Source organism: Ambystoma mexicanum, chromosome 1p, assembly GCF_040938575.1.
Source record: "Ambystoma mexicanum isolate Mex_15411 chromosome 1p, UKY_AmexF1_1, whole genome shotgun sequence".
Classification (NCBI taxonomy): domain Eukaryota; kingdom Metazoa; phylum Chordata; class Amphibia; order Caudata; family Ambystomatidae; genus Ambystoma; species Ambystoma mexicanum.
This window is the reverse complement of record NC_090921.1, coordinates 512,403,107-512,427,159: the sequence shown is the minus strand read 5'-3', so window position 1 is coordinate 512,427,159 and position 24,053 is coordinate 512,403,107. Positions and strand designations below refer to the sequence as shown.

General features: G+C 42.8%; 1 protein-coding gene across 1 annotated transcript in view; it reads left to right on the top strand.

Annotated features, from left to right (window-relative positions):
* The window catches only part of EBI3 (Epstein-Barr virus induced 3), a 117,823-nt gene extending 94,109 nt beyond the window's left edge, over positions 1–23,714 (top strand). Inside the window, exon 6 of the mRNA XM_069649385.1 lies at positions 22,743–23,714. Within this exon, the coding sequence (XP_069505486.1) occupies positions 22,743–22,895 (153 nt within the window). The 3' untranslated portion in view covers positions 22,896–23,714. The remainder of the gene's footprint in view (positions 1–22,742) is intronic.
* The last annotated feature ends 339 nt before the right edge of the window (positions 23,715–24,053 follow it).

Genomic DNA, 24,053 nt, shown 5'->3' with positions numbered 1-24,053 from the left:
ATCTTCAAACTGCATGACAACACCAAAATACCTTTCCATACCTAAAAGGAAAGAAGCAAGACATTATTATTCTAACTAAGAGGAACATAAGAAATGCATATAAAGATGTAAAGCAGCAAACCTACGGAGTGGCAGCAGGCCTGGATTCCCACAGGGGGGCTTGCACCAGTGAAGACTTGGTCGCTGCTCGCCCTCCACATCTACGCGCCCCGCAACGAGGAGCAGGACGGAGAATACACCTTTTACAATATTAAGACCCATCTTTAACCAGAGGCCTTACCAAGGGACCGGGAGAGGGTTCGAGAGTGCAATTCATCCAACCAGGGCTTGGTGGCATCCCCGTGGATACCAGGTGAGCGTAACACCTCTCCCTGGCAGACCCAGGGCTCACTCCACCATATCTGTGGCCACTACGGTGACACTCCTCTCTGGCATCCCAGTTCTGGACATTTGCAGAGCAGCGACGTGGAGCTCTGTGCACACCTTCACAAAGTTCTACTGTGTAAACAGAGATGCAGCTGGAGAGTCTAAAGTCAGCCAGGCTATACTCAGTAATCTGTTTGCGTGATGTTAGTTTTCCTGTGGTAAGTTTTGCTGCAAGGAGCTTACCTCTGCCCTTTATGGTTATATGCTACTGCTTTGTAATATATTCACAGCGTGTGAATCTATGAAAGATCCAATGCTAGAGAAGGAATTAGTTACTTACCTGTAACACCTGTGCTCCAGCATTGGTATATGTAATAGATTCACATACGACCCTCCTGCCTACCCCACTTATGGCTCTACTTGGTTCATACTGCTACCCTACATGCGCTAGACCGAAATCTGAAGGGGGAGGTAAGGGAGCCCTTTCCATTGGCTGTGGGCAGTATGACCCAAAATGATGACAATAGAAGACTAAAGTGACTGAAGTTTCAGTTAAAAAAATTAAACTGCTCTTTGTACCCGAGGATTCACAGCCTAACTATGGGGTAATATTTACAGCATGTGAATCTATGAAAGACCCAATGCTGTAGAATCAGGATTCCGAATTGGTTTCTGTAGATGTGCAACCTTTGCACACATTTATTAGATATTAAGACAGCATCAATGCAATCAAGTTTTGTTTAGAACTTTATCTGGTAGCATGTTGTTTCATGGTGAGGTGCTATTAAAAAATGATGTGTCTTCAGTAATTCATTCTTTAAGCAATTCTTTAAGCAAACCAAGATATGCTAGCAGTGACAACATGTGCCCTTCTTTCGCCATTCTCTTGATGGTGTTCTCAGAGGAAACACTGTTGTAGGTGGAGATGAATTCTCATCAGACTTTGGATGGCATATATTGAACATCTGTTTTGGGTATGGAAGAGAAATTGGAAGCCCTTACTGGATGTTTTAAAGTGTATCAACCACACTAACTTCAACTTATTACAATTTACAAGCAAACACTGTCCCATAAGTAGTGATGTTTTTGTACATTTGAGTTGTGGTTCTGGCTTGTGTGCATAAGTCATAGGGGGTCATTCCGAGGTTGGAGGTAAGGGATTACCGGCGCCTGTAAGGGCACCGATGGCGGTAATCCCTTACCTCCGTATTCCGAGTTCCCTTTGCGGGTCCCTCTTTACCTCCTGCTTTTAGCAGGAGTAAATTACGGGACCGCAAAGTGACCTTGGAGTAAATTACGGCACCGTAATTTACGGTGCCGTAATTACCTCCTTCCCCATTCCCATTGAGCCCTATGGGGGCAGAAATGGGGATGGGGAAGGGCTATGGTGAATGGGGAATTACCGGTCCATCCAACCTTGGAATGGACCGGAAATTACTCCATTCACCATGCCGGTATTCCATGGAGTAAATAGGTCCATGGTTGCCAACCATGGATGGGCTATTTACTCCATGGTGTAGTCCTAACTCGGAATGAGGGCCATAGTCTGTAAAATGGACGATGAAAGTGGGGTAATTCTGGTGCCAATCAAGTTCCACCCTATCTGTGATGCAGGGTCAGGAGGCAGTATACTGATGGTCCCCCAGGATCCCCACTCCATCCCTAGACTTGTGTGAAGAGCCACTCCTACTGATGGACCAACATTATTGCTGCCTGCCAGATGTATCGTTATTGTGGAAACCCCTCTAAATTATAGTGGAGAAAGAGATCACGTGGATGACCAATCCCATAAGTCAAATAGGGAAAATGGTCAAAGGAAATGACCAAGATTTGAAGGTTCTTCTAGCGAGTTGACCCATGGACAAAGTGCGCCTATGTAACAAATTGCTTGCAAATGAAACTATTAATCTGTAATGAAACATCTTGTGGGTTCCTAACATATCCTGGAAGAAAAGAAATAATGATCTACAAATTCAGATAGAAATAGTTGGGCACTACTATAGTTGCTCGATTCTGTGAATAAACAGATCTCGAAGGACAGGTAAGGGTAGGTTTAGAGACTACATGGGACAAGTGAGACTGGGGTATAGATTAATAGTTTCCTGCATGAGATTCTACTTTCCATAGACATTCAACTGCATTTTGACATGATGGTGAGGTTGGTGGGTCCTTCTTGGCTGGAATGAGGGGTAAGAGTATAGGGGGAACTGGGATTGGGAATGTGCACTGTAACAAGGCTTTGTACTGTATAGTGTTCAGATGTGATGATGGTGCGATTAAGGAAAAAGTGAGCAAATGTGGAATGGTGCAGAACAATGGGTAGTGTTTCCTTGTGGGGGTGACTGCCATTTGTGTCTTCCTAGGTTAGGATGAAGGGTGTGTGTTGCAAGATAGGATGTACATGAAACAGCAAAAACGGTTGTGCATCAAGTTCCATTCAGTCCAGGCAGTAGGCTCCTGAGATAGGGCAGAGTAGTAGGAGTGATGTGATATGGTTATATGTGTGACTGTGGGTCAGGGATTGAGAAAGGATCAAAAGTGATGGTTCTTTAGGGTTATGCAGCAAGCCTAATTCAGCCATGCTGGTGCATTGAAAGTGATGAATTAGAGGGAGGGATCTGTGCTTAGTCGTTGATCGTGAGAGAGATTGCCATTCCCCAATTGTGGATTTGGTAGGCTTTAGATCCTTTCAATGAAGTGTCCCTTAAAGAGGAGTGTTCTCTTTGGAAGATGAGGATTGGAATGAGGTAGAGTTCGGTGTCTAGTCAAATGGTCGACAGACAAATGGTCGACAGACAAATGGTCGACACAATTTGGTCGACAGGACAAATGATTGCATTTTTTTTTATTTATGTATATATTTTTTAGGTTTTCCTTTAGGGAAAAAAAAGTGTTTTTAGCAGAAAAAATGGGGTTGGGAAGGACACCCCCCAAAAAAAATAAAAATGTGAAAAAACAACAAAAAGAATTCGACCATTTGACCTGTCGACCTTTTGGTGTCGACCATTTGTCCTGTCGACCATTTAGATTCGACCAAATGACCTACAACCGTAGAGTTCCAGTGGCCGCAAGCTCTAGTGTGCTCTAGCATCTTGAAACATCTCATCTGCTCGATGGAATTACCAGTCATGATCTCAGACCCAAATAACCGGACAGTACTACTTTATTGTCAGCTCAAATAAAGTAGGGCAATCTGGCAACAACAAACTGTAGTCCACGAACTCACACTTCAGTTTTGATTACACAAAGGTTTTATACCTCAATGTACGTCAGCTATGACGTCATCCTACATGGCAAACTGTAAAACCTATTAAAGGGAGGGGTTGGTTAAGGGAAAATATGTACCTATATATCATATAATTATTAGTAATATCACTGGATGCCCCATATCTAGTAGGCACCCCTTGAACCACCTCTAAATACATATATACAGATTATAGCAGAATAACAGAAGCGGGTTGGCCGGTACAACATTGCAACATGTTGCTACACAGACCCTCTGATTGGTTGGCATTATCTCCCAATCTTGGACTTTCGGCTTGTTAGAAGCACGTAAGCAAAATGAAACTCAGGTGCAGAGAGCAACGTCAGACTACTACTCACTTGCCCACTCTCATCGGTCAGGCCCCAAGCCAAGGCTTCCTCTTTATAGTTCACCTTGCAGCCTGTTCTCTGTTCTGGGACTTTCAAGTAAGTGTAGGTACAGCATTATCGTTGTCTAGTGCTTAATGAGTAGCCCTTGTTTTCAACTTCTGAGTCACATGTGAGGAGACAACGATTTTGTCAATTTCGTCCTTTTATTTAGTGCTATTTGATTCAATCAAGTTGGGTGTCATTACTCCTCTTGGCCTCTGGAGACTTGGTTGCTCTTCCTTGTATATGCTTTCCACATCCTTGATTGTCCAATACTTGGCACTTGCAGATGTTTTCTTCCTTGCTTAATCTAAGAGAAATATGTCTCACTACATGGCTTATCCTCTTGACTCCCTGTGTGCCTTACAATTATTCCTTGATGTGGCATCCTTGATCACAGGCCAATAGACTCCTTTTTATTTCTCACACAATGCTGGTTTTCCAGCATCTCCTGACTCCTCAGCCCTGGTCTGTCTCTGAAGTAGCTTGATTGGTTTCAACACAAGTCCAACGTCCATCTTTTTCTCATGGCCGCGTTAGCCACGTTATGTTTTCTTCTGCAGCAAGCTTCTATAAGTCTCAGCTACCTTGAGTTTCTGTGTATGTGCATTCACTTCATCTCTCCTCACCTATTTCTTTAGTGCATATGATTTCTTTGTATTAGATGATTACATGTTTCTCTTATCATTCCAGTTAAATCTTTATCCTTTAAGTATTTGCATATCGTTTTAGTGAGTCTACATGTCTTTCCTTCATGACATCACTCTGCCGCCATCCGATTTCACCTATAGCTCTTTGATGTCCAGTAGTGTGTGCAGACATCTTTCCACCCTTTCAGTGCAAGGGCACATTCAATACGGTTGTCTGAGTGTATATTGTCTCTCATACACTCGATGCAGTATTGGGACAATACCTGGTGTGCCACATAGGGCTCTTCTCCTGCTGTTCCAAAATGATGAGTTGAGGGGGCAGGTGCTAGGTATGACTTGTCCATCTGCTCCTTTACACCTCTAACCTTTGGTTGAGGCCTCGACCACCTCCCCACCTCCTCTTCATTCGTCTTCATCTTCTCTTCATACTTTGGTTTCTTCTGAATCCATACTTTTGTCACCCCCCCTCATGTCACCTGCATTCTTTATATGCTCATCCACACTCATTGTCATATGACAGCATTCTCCAGTTGGTTGACAGAATGCCCAATGTCCAATATAGTTCTTATGATCCTTTGGGTAATAAAAATTCATGCCTAGGTGGGCCAGCAAACTCTTCTTTATTTTCTCACGGTGGTGTTTTCAGTCTGGGGTATATGGTCACTATTCACATTGATCATTATCTTCATCCCAATAGCTTTCTTAGCTGTCTTCTTGCATTGTCCTTTAATGATCCTTATAAGACAGAATCCTAGCAATACCAACACTAGTAATGCTCCAAGTAGTTTAAAGGCATTTTCCAGCCAAGTTGGAATCCACAAAAAAGGAGACGAAAACCAGTCATCTTCTGCCGTCTCATCAACTTCATCCTCCATCTTCGTTTGCATGGTTGTCAGTATAGTTATTGCTTCTGTCAGGGTTCAATTTCCGTAATATATGTAGGAATCACAGACTACCTCGTTTGCATGTATTCGACCCGTTTTTGGACCCAAAACAGTTACACGAAAATTGACATCACTGTCAATGGGCATAGACAAGACTCAAAACCTTCATGATTTCACGAAAGAAACTATACATTTATTTATTTCACTGAAAGTTTCCTACGTGCAAAGTGTATCGTTTAAAAAACATAAAACACAACATAGTTTTCACAATGACAGTCAACAATCAATCTCATTCTACATGGGTTAGTATACAAAAGGTAGCATCTTTATTATGCCATGGAATCATTGATCCTGCAACAACAAAGAAGTTCTAGAAGTTCACGTTAGTTACTGAACATCTTGTAACAGAGCGAGTCGGGAAAATTGAGAAAAGGGCACTTTCACAATGTGGTTTCTTATTCAAACAAGACTTTTTCACAAACGATATGTGTTCACATTTTTCACATGATTTTGATGTTCCTACATCAGGGACCTCGCCCTTGTTATATTCTGTGCCCCGATCTCTTCATGGATTTTCCTCGTCTCTGTGAGGTACTGAATGTCCATTACCGCCACAGGATTTTATTTGGACTGGATGTGTATAAAGATGTTATATCGACGCACTGCGTTTAGGCCTATTTGTTCCAAGGTAAACCCCATCCCCTGGTAGTTTTCCCCAATGATTTAGAAAGGCCTTTGTCAGGACAAATGGTAGTTTCTTAAACAGATATTTAATCTTCTAACCCCTCGTATTTAATGTAGATGCTTTTTAGATTAGAACTCGACGTCCTGCATCTGCACCTGAGGAACAGCACTTCTTCAGATTTCTGCATACACTTGAGGACTACACCAAAAAGAGGGAGACTAGCTACATTGGCGTGTCCAGAGACATTGGGCATCCTGTATCAGGATTGTGGCAAAAGTGAATGATGGTCTTCAGAGACCAAGAGTAAGAAATAGCGGCCTGACGCAGCGGCTTACCAATAAGAAAATTGTCCCAGTTCTTGGCTACTGAATACGATTGTCCTATATACAAGGGGTTAAAAGATTAAAGATCTGTTTAAGAAACTACCATTTGTCCTGACGAAGACCTTTCTAAATCATCGGGGGAAACCTACCTACCTGGTGTTCATTTACAAAAGGCGGTCCATTGTTAGACCGCAAGATCTCACACCCACCCCATCTTGGAAACACCTCATGCACAAGGAGCTTGACAGCACATGTGGCACCAGGGTGTGTACATGCACCTGCCTCGATGCATCTGGAAAAGGGACATACCACGACCAACATATACTTATAACCATTGCATGTCTGCAGCATATCTACATAATCTATATGTAGATGCTGAAATGGGCCATTGGGTCTAGGGATTGCTCCTCTCACTGTTCACAAAATGTGCCCTGCAGTAAATTTCTGGCACATGATGCAATTCACAATAAACTGTGACACATGTCCTAACAAATTTGGTGAAAACCTATCTTCTGCAATTGTAGCAGCAAGACTCTCTTGAGTCATATGTGTTGGATAGTGTAGCGGCTCCAGCGCGCCTCAATAAAGATAGAGACATAACTGGCTTTCCAGTGCTATCCTGCCTCCAGATTGTCTCATTGGGGGATAAAGAACACCCGCGTTTTCTACATAAGTCTTGATCCTCCTGTGAAGCTCGAGTTTGTATCTCAACTAACAGAATAATAGACAGCATGTTAAAGCCCTCCTTTACCAACATACACCGTCCTGTCATTTGTTTAATACTTCTTAGTTTGAAATCAGAAATATTTGTGAAATATGTTGCCTTTTTGGCTTCTAAATCTGCAGTTTCATTTACGTGAGAAATCATGTCTGTTCTTTTAGTATGCGCTGTGCATTTTACGACTGCGATAGTCAATGGGATTCTTAATGCCTCAATCAGTTTATCCAATAGGGCAGCATGTTGCACTGGAGTGCCACCTGCATGGAGGAAGCCCCTCCTTTTGCAGCGTGACAAACCTGCATGTGCAGATGATGTCACATAGGTGGAGTCAGAGTACACAGTCACTTCTGCATCCTCGTATCATTGGAGTGCGGCGATAAGCGCCACTAATTCTGCAGCCTGTGCTGAGCAATGCAAGGGCAATCTCAAGCTTGTGACTACTTCAAATTCCCCCTCTCGGTTCAGCTTACTACTGCTGATCCAGTATGCCTTTTGCCTGTGGTTTGATCAATTTTTGAAGAACCATCAATAAAGAGAATTCCCCCTTCCTGAAAGCATTTTCTCTAACACAGGGAGTGTCATCATAAAATTCAGTATACGTTGTGCAGTCATGTACATAATCATTCTCCCCTACTGGTTCTGCTATGAATATTGCTGGGTTTACTGTTCTGCATCCAACAATTTTAATTGCAGGGTTAGCGATAATTACCTTATAACCTTATGCTCTTTATGTAGTCAATGTACTTTTAGGCTTTTCTAAAATAGTAAATAATACATGCTCAACAAATAATGTTACAGAACACCCCATTGTAATACTTGAAGCTTTTGCACAGCAAATGCAGCAGCAGCTAAAGCTTGTTCACAAGGTTAATGCCCTATCATAACTGGATCTAAAATCCCACTGTAGTAAGCCAATGGTTAATGCCCATGTCCTAATGTGGTTTTCTGGGTAAGACTGCTGTCATGACTTCTCCATTTGAATAGGAAAATAAATAAAATTCTTCATGATAATCTGGAACTCCTAGCACAGGGGCTGTACTGATCTCCCTTTTTAATTACTCAAATACTTCAGCCATTTCATCTGTCCATTTTATCTTACTTTTGTCTACCTGTGCTTCTTGAAGACCTTTTAAAAGTGGTCAAATATATCTACTGGATTCCGAAACCTAGGCCCTGAAATAGTTACATAGGCCTAACATTGCTGCATTTCCCTCACTGTTTTAGGTTTTGAAGTCTTCATAATTGCTTCTGCTCTTTCAGGTGTCGCTTTTCTCCCTTCTTGAGAGATTAACTGTCCTATATAGGGGACCTCTACATGACAATATTGTAGCTTCTACTTTCCGCCTTGTAACCTTTTTCTGCTAGTATGGTCATGACTTAAACTGAGTCTTCTCTGCATCTTTCTTCTGTCTTGCTAAATGCTAATATGTCATCTACGCACTGAATTATTGCACTCTCAAGCTGTACATTACCTAGGTCCATCTGGAGGACTCTGTTAAAGATTGAGGGGGACTCAGAGTACCCCTGAGGCAAACAAGTATGTTACAGGCACGTATTTCTACATGAAAATGAAGTCCAATCTTATGAGTCCTCATAAAGAGGAATTGAGAAGAACGCGTTTTTTAAATCAATATTGTAAAATACTTGGCCTTAGATGGGATGTTGCATAATATTGTAGCAGGGTTTGGAACTAAAGGAAACTCTGCTTCAACAATATTGTTTAGGGGACAGAAATCCTGAATAAATCTCCACAAATTCCCAGTTGATTGCTTCACTGGGTAAACAACCGTGTTACATGGGGACTCAGATGGCACCAATATTCTCTGCTTCATTAAAGCAGAAATAGTCTCAAATATACTTTCATCCGCTTCTCTGGACATGGGATATTGCTTTGCTCGTGGTAAAATTGCTCCTGGTTTAAGCTTAATTTTAACTGCTCCTACTCCTTTCAATAGACCCACATCATATGGACTGTTAGTCCATAAAATATTGGGCACTTTCTCTAAATCTTACTGGAAGAATGATGGTTTCTTTTTCACCATTGTGATTCTCTGTTGTATTGCTCCATTCTCCACTTTAATCTAATAAGTAAGACTTATGAAAAATACTAACACATCATCTGAATAATCATCCCAAAAGCTACTCGTCTGTCAAGTCTGTCAACCTATATACTTCACTGAGGGCTATCACTGCTCTCAATCCTCTTCCCTCATCATCTGTCCTATGGACAACCACTTTTCTTCTCGGACCACTGCTGATTCTGACTCTGAGGGGATAACCAGTCCTTCTTCATCATCCATAGGTATTTTTGGTCTAAACAAAAACTCTTTGAGTATTCTCAATATTTTACCTACCAACCTGGGTAACCACGTTAATAATACAGTCACTCCATACAAAAATACTTCTGGATCTAAAGGGACTCCTCATCATGCCTTCTGTCCTGTAAAGGCTAATAGAAACTCTTTCACATTCATATAATGTATCCCTGGATTGGAGCACACTATTCCTTTGTCAGTAAAAGATATCATCATATTAGTCTTGTCATCAAACCACGCCCTAATATGTTAACTGGTGTCTCCTGAGAATACAATAATGGCATAGACACATTGGGGGTCATTACGAGATTCGCGGTAGGGGGTTAACGGGGCCAGTAGAGCTGCCGGACCCGATAACCCCCTACCGCCGCATTACGAGGTTTGCTCACGGGACCCGCTAAGGACGCCTGGTTTTACCAGGCGTCCTTAGCGGGTCCCGCAAGCAGACCAGCATGCTAACAGCGGGCCTGCCATTAACGGGCCCGTTGTCAGCATGTTCCCCATTCCCATTGAGACATATGGGGGCTCGAATGGGAATGGGGATGGGTTCTTGGAATGGGGAAATACCGGGCCCTCCAAGATCGGAATGGCCCGGTATTTCCCCATTCCAGGAACCCGGACCCGGTACCTGGAATGGGGGTAGCCATGCCGCAAATAGCCCAGGTTGCAGGATTGATAAGCCCAGGTTGCAGGATTGATATGGGTTATATATAGAATACCATGTCATGATGTTTTATTCAGATGTAAAGGGCAGTCCAATGCGTTTAAATTAACCGTAGTTTACAAAGGTATACTTCTTTAAATTGTAATCCGTGTTGTGCACAACTTGTTAACGTAAGATATTTGTCCTTTCAGTCATAAATTGCCTTTTTGAAAGCTGTTTCGTGCACCTCGTTGTTCTTTTTCAAGGCTAAGATGATTAGTTTGAGCGTAGTTTTACCAGCAGGGTAACTGGTCTATTTGAGTCATTTCATTGAGTTAAGGTTCACATGCACATGTCAACCGATTATCCATGTTTTTATATGAAATGTAAATAAAATGTACGCTTCACGCTGGTTGAAATCAGTACTAAAGAGAAATGTGTATTGCCCAAGAATTGTGGGAAATAATTTTTGAATGATGTGCTACCCCGTTACCGATACAGGATTCCGAATTGGTTTCTGTAGATGCGGAACCTTTGAACACATGTATTAGTGTTGTGACTTGCCACATAGTGAAGAGAGTATGGACCTCTGTTCCCAAGTTCCCCACAGAGAGGTAGAATGAACTCTCTGTGTGAGCCTTGGAACCACAGGTGGGTGGTGTTTCACAGGATCCACAGCGTCGAGAACCCCAAAGCTGTTGGAAGGAAGGCAAGGTTAACACAAGCAACAACAATACCTTGAGTCAGTGATAAGTACTAGAATAAGGCTTACCTAAACTCAAAGTCAAGGGCTGTGGTGTTCAAAGCTGTGGTGCGAGGGAACGCCAGCGATCCTGAAAGCCAGATGAAGAAACACCGACTCTGGAAGAACCACCTGAGAGACTAGAGTCTTTCGAAGTACTGTGACACAACGTAGTTCAAGGAATCCAAAAGCAGTAAGCAAAAATGTTCCGAAGATCAAGATCCAGGTTAAACAAATCAGAAAGGGAAGATCCAAAACCAGTCCGTTTCCGTTTAGCCAAAGACCAAATATCAAAGTTCGAGCAAATCCAAGGAAAAGTTTGAGGAGCAAGAAAATCAGTCCGAATGTCGTGAGCCGAGGTCTTGAACAAGAATATCCGTAACGCAAACGCCTAACAGTGTAGAAAACAGCTGTGAAGCGAGGAGCGTTTGAATCGCCCGGCTTTTATGTCCGTCGACATCCGATCACGTGATTTGGTTTCGTGACACGTGATCGGGATGCCGACACGAAACCAGGAAGCGGGCGCGATTGGCTTCCCCAGCCCGTTCGTATTCTCCATGGCAGCTGCCAGCGACAACGAGGAAAACGAGGAAATGAACTAAGCCGCTTCCTGTGGCTAACAGTAGACCATGGAGGCCGACGTTTCCTACGCACCACAGGTAACTGGGCATAATGAGGAGGCGATTGTGTAGGGGGCATTTGGGTTATGCTAGGTGTCAGGGCGTCCCTATTCGTCTGGGCCTCCCTATCTCCAGAAGGGGCAGGCAAAGCTATGAGTGAGGAAGGATTCTTCCCGGAGTGTATGACAATTAGGTATTAAGACAGGATCAATGCAATCAAGTTTTGTTTAGAACTTTATCTGGTAGCATGTTGTTTCATGGTGAGTTGCTATTAAAAAATAATGTGTCTTCGGTAATTAATTCTTTAAGCAATTCTTTAAGCAAACCAAGATATGGTAGCAGTGACAACATGTGCCCTTCTTTCACCATTCTCTTGATGGTGTTCTCAGAGGAAACATTATTGTGGGTGGAGAAGAATTCTCATCAGACCTTGGATGGCATATATTGAACATCTGTTTTGGGTATGGAAGAGAAATTGGAAGCCCTTACTGGATGTTTTTAAATGTATCAACCACACTAACTTCAACTTACAATTTGCAAGCAAACACTGTCCCATAAGTAGTGATGTTTTTGTACATTTGAGTTGTGGTTCTGGCTTGTGTGCATAAGTCATAGGGCCTCATTCCGAGTACGGCGCTAACCAATGGCGCTATTACCGCCTTGGTTGACGCCGTACCCGGACCGGCAGCGCCTTGGTGGTTGGCGGAATTACCGCCCCATTCCAAGGTTGGCGGGGCGGTAATTCCCCAATCCCCATTTACCCTTCCCCATTCCCATTCTTGCCCCATAGGGCATAATGGGAGTGGGGAAGGCGTCAATTACGCCACCGTAAATTACGGTGGCGTAATTAACATCAAGGTCCCTTAGCGCCATGGTTTTTAACGCCTGCTAAAAGCAGGTGTTAAAACCACCATGGCGCTAAGGGAACTCGGAGTATGGCGGTAAGGGATTACCGCCACCGCTCTCGTTAGCGGTGGCCGCTATCCCTTACCGCCATACTCGGAATGAGGCCCATAGTCTGTAAGATGGATAATGAAAGTGGGGTAATTCTGGTGCCAATCAATTGCCACCCTAACTGTGATGCAGGATCAGGAGGCAGTATACTGGTGGTCCCCCAGGATCCCCACTCCATCCCTAGACTTGTGTGAAGAGCCACTCCTACTGATGGACCAACATTATTGCTGCCTGCCAGATGTATCGTTATTGTGGAAACGCCTCTAAATTATAGTGGAGAAAGAGATCACGTGGATGACCAATCCCATAAGTCAAATCGGGAAAATGGTCAAAGGAAATGACCAAGGTTTGACGGTTCTTCTAGCGAGTTGAACCATGGACAAAGTGCACCTCTGTAACAAATTGCTTGCAAATGAAACTATTAATCTGTAATGAAACATCTTGTGGGTTCCTAACATATCCTGAAAGAAAAGAAATAATGATCTACAAATTCAGATAGAATATAGTTGGATACTACTATAGATGCTCGATTCTGTGAATAAACAGATCTCGAAGGACAGGTAAGGGTAGGTTTAGAGACTACATGGGACAAGTGAGACTGGGGTATAGATTAATAGTTTCCTGCATGAGATTCTACTTTCCATAGACATTCAACTGCATTTTGACATGATGGTGAGATTGGTGGGTCCTTCTTGGCTGTAATGAGGGGTAAGAGTATAGGGGGGAACTGGGATTGGGAATGTGCAATGTACCGAGGCTTTACACTGTATAGTGTTCAGATGTGATGATGGTACGATTAAGGAAAAAGTGAGCAAATGTGGAATGGTGCAGAACAATGGGTAGTGTTTCCTTGTGGGGGTGACTGCCATTTGTGTCTTCCTAAGTTAGGTGGAAGGGTGTGTGTTGTAAGATAGGATGTACATGAAGCAGCAAAAACGGTTGTGCATCAAGTTCCATTCAGTCCAGACAGTAGGCTCCTGAGATAGGGCAGAGTAGTAGGAGTGATGTGATATGATTATATGTGTGACTGTGGGTCAGGGATTGAGAAAGGATCAAAAGTGATGGTTCTTTAGGGTTTTGCAGCAAGCCTCATTCAGCCATGCTGGTGCATTGAAAGTGATGAATTAGAGGGAGGGATCTGTGCTTAGTCGTTGATCTTGAGAGAGATTGCCATTCCCCAATTGTGGATTTGGTAGGCTTTAGATCCTTTCAATGAAGTGTCCCTTAAAGAGGAGTGTTCTCTTTGGAAGATGAGGATTGGAATGAGGTAGAGTTCCAGTGGCCGCAAGCTCTAGTGTACTCTAGCATCTTGAAGCATCTCATCTGCTCGGTGGAATTACCAATAATGATCTCAGACCCAAATAACCGGACAGACTCAAAGAATATGGTAAAGGACTACTGTATTGTCAGCTCAAATAAAGTAGGGCAAACTGGCGACAACAAACTGTAGTCCACAAACTCACACTTCAGTTTTGATTACACAAAGGTTTTATACCTCAATGTACGTCAGTTATGACGTCATCCTACATGGCAAACTGTAAAACCTATTAAAGGGAGGGGTTGGTTAGGGGAACTTATGTACCTATATATCATATAAGTATTAGTAATATCACTGGATGCCCCATATCTAGTAGGCACCCCTTGAACCACCTCTAAATACATATATACAGATTACAGCAGAATAACAGAAGCGGGTTGGGCGGTACAACATTGCAACATGTTGCTACATAGACCCTCTGATTGGTTGGCATTATCTCCCAATCTTGGACTTTCGGCTTGTTAGAAGCACATAAGCAAAATGAAACTCAGGTGCAGAGAGAAACGTCAGACTACTACTCACTTGCCCACTCTCATCGGTCAGGCCCCAAGCCAAGGCTTCCTTTTTATAGTTCACCTTGCAGCCTGTTCTCTGTTCTGGAACTTTCAAGGAAGTGTAGGTACCGCATTATCTTTGTCTAGTGCTTAATGAGTAGCTCTTGTTTTCAAATTCTGAGTCACATGTGAGGAGACCACGATTTTGTCAATTTCGTCCTTTTATTTAGTGCTATTTGATTCAATCAAGTTGGGTGTCATTACTCCTCTTGCCCTCTGGAGACTTGGTTGCTCTTCCTTGTATATGCTTTTCACATCCTTGATTGTCCAATACTTGGCACTTGCAGATGTTTTCTTCCTTGCTTAATCTAAGAGAAATATGTCTCACTACATGGCTTATCCTCTTGACTCCCTGTGTGCCTTACAATTATTCCTTGATGTGGCATCCTTGATCACAGGCCAATAGACTCCTTTTTATTTCTCACACAATGCTGGTTTTCCAGCATCTCCTGACTCCTCAGCCCTGGTCTGTCTCTGAAGTAGCTTGATTGGTTTCAACACAAGTCTGATGTCCATCTTTTTCTCATGGCCGCCTTAGCCACGTTATGTTTTCTTCTGCAGCAAGCTTCTATATGTCTCAGCTACCTTGAGTTTCTGTGTATGTGCATTCACTTCATCTCTCCTCACCTATTTCTTTGGTGCATATGATTTCTTTGTATTCGATGATTACATGTTTCTCTTATCACCCCAGTTACATCTTTATCCTTTAAGTATTTGCATATCGTTTTAGTGAGTCTACATCTCTTTCCTTCATGACATCACTCTGCCCCCGTCCGATTTCACCTATAGCTCTACAATGTCCAGTAGTGTGTGCAGACATCTTTCCACCCTTTCAGTGCAGGGGCACATTCGATACGGTTGTTTGAGTGTATATCGTCTCTCATACACTTGATGCAGTATTGGGACAATACCTGGTGAGCCACATAGGGCTCTTCTCCTGCTGTTCCAATATGATGAGGTGAGGGGGCGGGTACTAGGTATGACGTGTCCATCTGCTCCTCTACATTCCACCCTTTGGTTGAGGCCTCGACCACCTCCTCTTCAATCGTCTTCATCTTCTCTTCATACTTTGGTTTCTTCTGAATCCATACTTTTGTCACCCCCCCTCGGGTCACCTGCATTCTTTATATGCTCATCCACACTCATTGTCATATGACAGCATTCTCCAGTTGGTTGACAGAATACCCAATGTCCAATATAGTTCTTATGATCCTTTGGGTAATAAAAATTCATGCCTAGGTGGGCCAGCAAACTCTTCTTTATTTTATCACGGTGGTGTTTTCAGTCTGGGGTATATGGTCACTGTTCACATCGATCATTATCCTCATCCCAATAGCTTTCTTAGCTGTCTTCTTGCATTGTCCTTTAATGATCCTTATAAGACAGAATCCTAGCAATACCAACACTAGCCAAGTTGCAATCCACAAAAATGGAGACGAAAACCAGTCATCTTCTGCCGTCTCATCAACTTCATCCTCCATCTTCGTGTGCATGGTTGTCAGTATAGTTATTGCTTCTGTCAGGATTCAATTTTCGTAATATATGTAGGAATCACAGACTACCTCCTTCACATGTATTCGACCCGTTTTTGGACCCAAACCAGTTACAATGGGCATAGACAAGACTCCAAACCTTCATGGTTTCATGAAATAAACTATACATTTATTTATTTCACTGAAAGTTTCCGACGTGCAAAGTGTATTGTTTAAAAATCATAAAACACAGCATAGTTTTCACAATGACAGTCAACAATCAATCTCATTCTACATGGGTTAGTATACAAAAGGTGGCATCTTTATTATGCCATGGAATCATTGACTCTGCAACAACAAAGAAGTTCTAGATGTTCACGTTAGTTACTGAACATCTTGTAACAGAGCGAGTCGAGAAACTTGAGAACAGGGCACTTTCAATGTGGTTTCTTATTCAAACAAGACTTTTTCACAAAAGATATGTGTTCACATTTTTCACATGATTTTGATGTTCCAACATCAGGGACCTCGCCCTTGTTATATCCTGTGCCCCTATCTCTTCACGGATTTTTCTCGTCTCTATGAGGTACTGAATGTCCATTATCCCCACAGGATTTTATTTGGACTGGATGTGTATAAAGATGTTATATCAATGCACTGCGTTTGGGCTTATTTGTTCCAAGGTAAACCCCATCCCCTGGTAGGTTTCCCCGATGATTTAGAAAGGCCTTCGTCAGGACAAATGGTAGTTTCTTAAACAGATATTTAATCTTCTAACCCCTCGTATTTAGCGTAGATGCTTTTCAGATTAGAACTCGGCGTCCTGCGTCCTGCGTCTGCACCTGAGGAACAGCACTTCTTCAGATTTCTGCATACACTTGAGGACTGCACCGAAAAGAGGGAGACTAGCTACATTGACGTGTCCAGAGACATCGGGCATCCTGCATCAGGATTGCGGCAAAAGTGAATGATGGTCTTCAGAGACCAAGAGTAAGAAATAGCAGCCTGATGCAGCGGTTTACCAATAAGAAAATTGTCCCTGTTCTTGGCTACTGAATACGATTGTCCTACATACAAGGGGTTAAAAGATTAAAGATCTGTTTAAGAAACTACCATTTGTCCTGACGAAGACCTTTCTAAATCATCGGGGAAATCTCTCTACCTACAGGGGCTGTTCATTTACAAAAGGCGGTCCATTGTTAGACTGCAAGATCTCACACCCACCCAATCTTGGAAACACCTCATGCACAAGGAGCTTTGCAGCGCATGTGGCACCAGGGTGTGTACATGCACCTGCCTCAATGCATCTGGAAAAGGGACATACCACGACCAGCATATACATAATTTATATATAGATGCTGAAATGGGCCATTGGGTCTACGGATTGCTCCTCTCACTGTTCACAAAATGTGCCCTGCAGTACATTTCTGGCACATGATGCAATTCACAATAAACTGTGACACATGTTCTAACAAATTTGGTGAAAACCAATTTTCTGCAATTGTAGCAGCAAGACTCTCTTGAGTCATATGTGTGGGATAGTGTAGCGTCTGCAGCGCGACCTTCAATAAAGATAGAGACATAACTGGTTTTCCAGTGCCATCCTGCCTCCAGATTGCCTCAGTGGGGGATAAAGAACACCCCTGTTTTCTACATAAGTCTTGATCCTCCTGTGAAGCTCGACTTTGTATCTCAACTAACGGAATAATAGACAGCATGTTAAAGCCCTCCTTTACCAACATACACCGTCCCGCCATTTGTTTAATACTTCTTAGTTCGAAATCAGAAATATTTGTGAAATATGCTGCCTTTTTGGCTTCTCAATCTGCAGTTTCATTTCCGCGAAAAATCATGTCTGTTCTTTTAGTATGCGCTGTGCATTTTACGACTGCGATAGTCAATGGGAGTCTTAATGCCTCAATCAGTTTATCCAATAGGGCAGCATGTTGCACTGGAGTGCCACCTGCACGGAAGAAGCCCCTCCTTTTGCAGCATGACAAACCTGCATGTGCAGATGATGTCACATAGTTGGAGTCAGAGTACACAGTCACTTCCGCATCCTCGTATCATTGGAGTGCGGTGATAAGACCCACTAATTCTGCAGCCTGTGCTGAGCAATGCAAGGGCCTTTTGCCAGTTGTTTGATCAAATTTTGAAGAACCATCAATAAAGAGAATTCCCCCCTCCTGAAAGCATTTTCTCTAACACAGGGAGTGTCATCATAAAATCCAGTATATGTTGTGCAGTCATGTACATAATCATCCTCCCCTACTGGTTCTGCTACGAATATTGCTGGGTTTACTGTTCTGCATCCAACAATTTTAATTGCAGGGTTTGCGATAATTACCTTATACCCTTATGCTCTTTGTGTAGTCAATGTACTTTTAGGCTTTTCTAAAATAGCAAATAATACATGCTCAACAAATAATGTTACAGAACACCCCATTGTAATACTTGAAGCTTTTGCACAGCAAATGCGGCAGCAGCTAAAGCTTGTTCACAAGGGTAATGCCCTATCACAACTGGATCTAAAATCCCACTGTAGTAATCCAATGGTTAATGCCCATGTCCTAATGTGGTTTTCTGGATAAGGACTGCTGTCATGACTTCTCCATTTGAATGGGAAAATAAATACAATTATTCATGATAATCTGGAACTCCTAGCACAGGGGCTGTACTGATCTCCCTTTTTAATTATTCAAATTCTTCAGCCATTTCATCTGTCTATGTTATCTTACTTGTGTCTACCTGTGCTGCTTGAAATATATCTACTGGATTCGAAAACCTAGGCCCTGCAATAGTTACATAGGCCTAACATTGCTGCATTTGCCTCACTGTTTTAGGTTCTGAAGTCTTCATAATTGCTTCTGCTCTTTCTGGTGTCACTTTTCTCCCTTCTTGAGAGATTAACTGTCCTATATAGGGGACCTCGACATGACAATATTGTAGCTTCTACTTGTCCGCCTTGTAACCTTTTTCTGCTAGTATGGTCATGATTCGAACTGAGTCTTCTCTGCATCTTTCTTCTGTCTCGCTGCATGCTAATATGTCATCTATGCACTGATTTATTACACTCTCAAGCTGTACATTACCCAGGTCCATCTGGAGGACTCTGTTAAAGATTGAGGGGGACTCAGAGTACCCCTGAGGCAAACAAGTATGTTACAGGCGCATATTTCTACATGAAAATGAAGTCCAATCTTGTGAGTCCTCATAAAGAGGAATTGAGAAGAACACGTTTTTTAAATCAATATTGTAAAATACTTGGCCTTAGATGGGATGTTGCATAACATTGTAGCAGGGTTTGGAACTAAAGGAAACTCTGCTTCAACAATATTGTTTAGGGGACAGAAATCCTGAATACATTTCCAAGAATTCCCAGTTGATTTCTTCACTGGGTAAACAACCATGTTACATGGGGACTCAGATGGCACCAATATTCTCTGCTTCATTAAAGCAGAAATAGTCTCAAATATACTTTCATCCGCTTCTCTGGACATGGGATATTGCTTTGCTCGTGGTAAAATAGCTCCTGGTTTAAGCTTAATTTTAACTGCTCCTACTCCTTTCAATAGACCCACATCATATGGACTGTTAGTCCATAAAATATTGAGCACTTCCTCTAAATCTTCCTGGAAGAATGATGGTTTCTTTTTCACCATTGTGATTCTCTGTTGTATTGTTCCATTCTCCACTTTAATCTAATAAGTAAGACATATGAAAAATACTAACACATCATCTGAATAATCATCCCAAAAGCTACTTGTCTGTCAAGTCTGTCAACCTATATCCTTCACTGAGGGCTATCACTGCTCTCAATCCTCTTCCCTCATCATCTGTCCTATGGACAACCACCTGTCTTCTCTGACCACTGCTTCTTCTGACTCTGAGGGGATAACCTGTCCTTCTTCATCATCCATAGGTATTTTTGGTCTAAACAAAAACTCTTTGGGCATTCTCAATATTTTACCTACCAACCTGGGTAACCACGTTAATAAAACAGTCACTCCATACAAAAATACTTCTAGATCTAAAGGGACTCCTCGTCATGCCTTCTGTCCTGTAAAGGCTGATGGAAACTCTTTCACATTCATATAATGTATCCCTGGAGTGGAGCACACTATTCCTTTGTCAGTAAAAGATATCATCATATTAAGTTTTGTCATCAAACCACGCCCTAATATGTTAACCGGTGTCTCCTGAGAATCCAATAATGGCATAGACACATTGGGGGTCATTACAAGATTCGCGGTAGGAGGTTAACGGGGCCAGTAGAGCTGCCGGCCCCATTAACCCCCTACTGCCGCATTACAAGGTTTGCTCGCGGGACCCGGTAAGGACGCCTGGTTTTACCAGGCATCCTTAGCGGGTCCCGCAAGCAGACCAGCATTCTAACAACGGGCCTGTCATTAACGGGCCCGTTGTCAGCATGCTCCCCATTCCCATTGAGCCCTATGGGGGCTCGAATGGGAATGGGGATGGGTTCCTGGAATGGGGAAATACCGGGCCCTCCAAGGTCGGAATGGCCCGGTATTTCCCCATTCCAGGAACCCGGACCCGGTACCCGGAATGGGGGTAGCCATGCCGCAAATAGCATCATGGCTACCTCCAAGGTCGTAATGACTTCCATTGTGCTCTTGTATAGAGATTGGTAATTCGTCTGTAAAAGGAACTAAGCTCTTTGTCCCACAGAATCCCTGCGCATTCATGGCAATGCTTGACATTGGGAATTTTCCCTCACGGACACAGGAACATGTTGCTCCAGTGTCTACAGGGAACAGAAATGTCTTGCCTTCCATCATTACTTTGACCCTTGGTTCCTCTTGGGGGTCCGGTGTCACTGATAGTGCTGAACACATCAAGTTGCTCTGCGGGCTGTCCTATTGTGGATACAATTTCATCCCTGTACCTGTGAAAGGATTTCTTCCTACCACAGTCACACTCCCTATTCTAGGTGTGGGTGTTTGCAGGACTCCTGCGTTCGTATTCCATTGTAGTACCAGGCCTGTTGTGTCTGTGCTTGCTAGGTTTGTATCTGTTGTGTTTGCATAGGCATTTGCTGTGGTTGCCCTTGTGGCGGTTACATTTGTAATGGAGCTTGCTGTGTTTGCTGTGTTTGCGGCACATATGTCTGATTCTGCATGTGATCTTGGGCATAATACTCCCAAGGTTTTGTATTGTATTGTGGAACATAGCCTATACCCCTCTTGGAGTTTGCCAGTTGTCAGTTGTGCTGCATGCCACCCCTACTTGTTCTGGTCATATGTCCCATCCTCCTACAATTCCAACATTGTTGTAGCTGTCCGTCATTAAATCCCCCTACTCCCTGAGGGTTTTGAAATCCACCTCATCCCCCCTTAGGTCCATTCCCTCTCCCTCTTGGCCAAAAGTGTTACCCACTCTGATCCATAGGGTACACTACATTACCTTTCTGCACTGTTCATATCCGTTGTGTCGTCACACCTTCACCACTCGTCAATACCGCTCCCTCTATGGCTAGTTTTGACAATTATTTCTGCACTAACTTCGCTTCCTCCTGCTTTCTACTCGCAGCTTACTTCTTATTCTCCTCCTGTAACAATCGACAATAATGTACTATAGTCAATTGTATTTCTGGCCATGGCTTTGCTTACATCCCTACCTGGTTCTTCATCTGTAATCCCGTGTACGCATTTGCATGCATCGCACGCCGGGTCTGACAGCTTCCTCACCTCTCCATTCATTATTACAGATCAACTTGGCCCAAAATGGCACCCTGTTGATTCATAGTAATAAAGCAGTATGCATGTTCTAGTCTTTGTACAATGAACATGTACTGCAGCGCTGTTTTTTTCAACCGGCAAAACAAAAGCTGATTGAGAAAAAATAACAACGCCATTAGTATCCCAGGGCTAAAAACCCTGGAATACTAATGGAAATAGGCCCCTCGCTGGCAGGCCATTACCGCCTAGCTATGGGCCACTGGGCATTACCTTAGGCAGTAATGGCACGCCGGCTCGAGGCTTATTGCCACAGCAGTGCACATGTTGAGTAGAGCGGTGCTAACCAAGAGACACTTGCACAGGTTGCAGAATTGATAAGGGTTATATATAGAATATCCTGTAATTATGTTTTATTCAGATGTAAAGTGTAGTCCAAAGCATTTAAATTAACCGTAGTTACAAAGGTATAATTCTTTAAATTGTAATCTGTGTTGTGCACAACTTGTTAAGGTAAGATATTTGTCCTTTCATTCATAAGTTACCTTTTGAAAGCTGTTTCGTGTACCTCGTTGCTCTTTTTTAAGGCTACGACGATTAGTTTGAGCGTAGTTTTACCAGCAGGATAACTGGTCTATTTGAGTCATTTCATTGAGTTAAGGTTCACATGCACATGTCAACCGATTATCCATGTTTTTATATGAAATGTAAATAAAATGTAGGCTTCACGCTGGTTGAAATCAGTTCTAAAGAGAAAGGTGTATTGCCTAAGAATTGTGGGAAGTAATTTTTGAATGATGTGCTTTGAAATGTTACCCCGTTACCATAGATTTAACCGAATACCATTTTACCTAATGAGATTTCACCATAGTCACTGAATTTATTTCACCGGAAATGGTAGGTAAAGTGGTATATGTGTAGTGCATAATAAGTGGGGTGTGGGGTAAGGGTATAAGTTAGGACAGGGAGGGGTGAGGAGGTATGCAGGGTGACTCCCCTTGCATTATATATATAAAAAAGGTTTTTCTATGAAATGCATTAGGTGAAATCTCCATTAGGTAAAATATTTTCTAAAAAGGTGGCTTCGGGTCGCCGCCACGATATGAATGTGCCCATTGCGTCATCATACTACACATTTCACTTTTCTGTGCTTACCTCCACAGCTGGGCCCTTATGAGCGCACTTCCATAGTCCTGAAAGGGATCTGGCCCAAGATGACACACACAGTGCAGGTGAACGCCAAGGACTTCACAGACTACGGTGAGGCCAGCGCATGGAGCGTGCCGGTGTCTGCCAAACCTTGGTGGAATCACTAAGAGGAAGCAGAGGAGGCTGACCGGGGAGCTTTGTGCCTCCTGGAGCCAGCAGTCAAGGGCCTTCTCATGGCGTGCTGAGGATATTTGTAAGGCATCAAACCTACGCCAAGATGCCCCGGGGGTGACAGATTCATACCTATGGCCTACTGGAGCAAACCAAGATGGACGATTGGTGGGAGAGCCAAGTTTGCATTTCCTGCTGAACTGATCATGTCTTCTTGATGTGCTTAGAAGGGAGATTCCACAGGGAGGCACTCGCGACAGAAATCCACTCATTGTTATTGAGGGCTGATAACTAAAGAAGGTACAGGAGGATGGGGTGCAGTCTTTAAGAAGACACCATTGTCCAAGGATAAAATAGCTCTGCATTTGATCGGAATATGAGAACATTTCCACGTGCTTGTACACTAGCATCCCCTATATTGATAAATACTGATGGCAGAGAAGGCTGGACGGGCTTTCTTAGTATGCCCAATTCGGGCCTCTACTTGTTCTCCAGTTCAGTATTTGTTTTTTTGCTAAGATCAGATCACTTTGGAAAAGAGGTCTGCAATTACTGGTATAAGAACCAAGGTGGGTGAATATCCCTTTCCCATTAGTCAATTTGCAGGCCATAAGAACGGGTATGGCTCGGAGTTTTCTTATAGCCCGCAAGTTTCACCTTAGCTTTCTTTTTCACTGAAAGACATGTACTAACAGTCCTTCACCCCCCTCTGGTGGCCTAATTTGAAATGGCATTTTTCCTACAAATGCTGTCTTTTTTCGTTTGTTACTTTAAAGTAGTGAAAGGAATAATTTACTATAAATAAGCAGAACTTATATTTTTGTCATGTGATTTTTCTCGTTTTTTGTTTAACTTAACTATTGCACATATGAGTGAAGTGAGTTGGTGATTGAGTAATTTAGTGAGTGGAGTAGTAACGAATGAGAAAATGAGTGAGTGGAGTAGTTGTTCAGTGATGAGTAAATGAAACGGTTTGTGAAAATCAATGAGCAAGTGCATTATGAGTGAGTGGAGTCCGTTGCTGAATGTTAGTGGGAGAATTAGACACTGATGAAATAACTGAATGAATTAGTGAATGATGAGGGAATATGTGAGGGAATGAGTCAACGAATAAGTATGAAAGTAAGGTAATGATTGGATAATAAGTGTGCAAC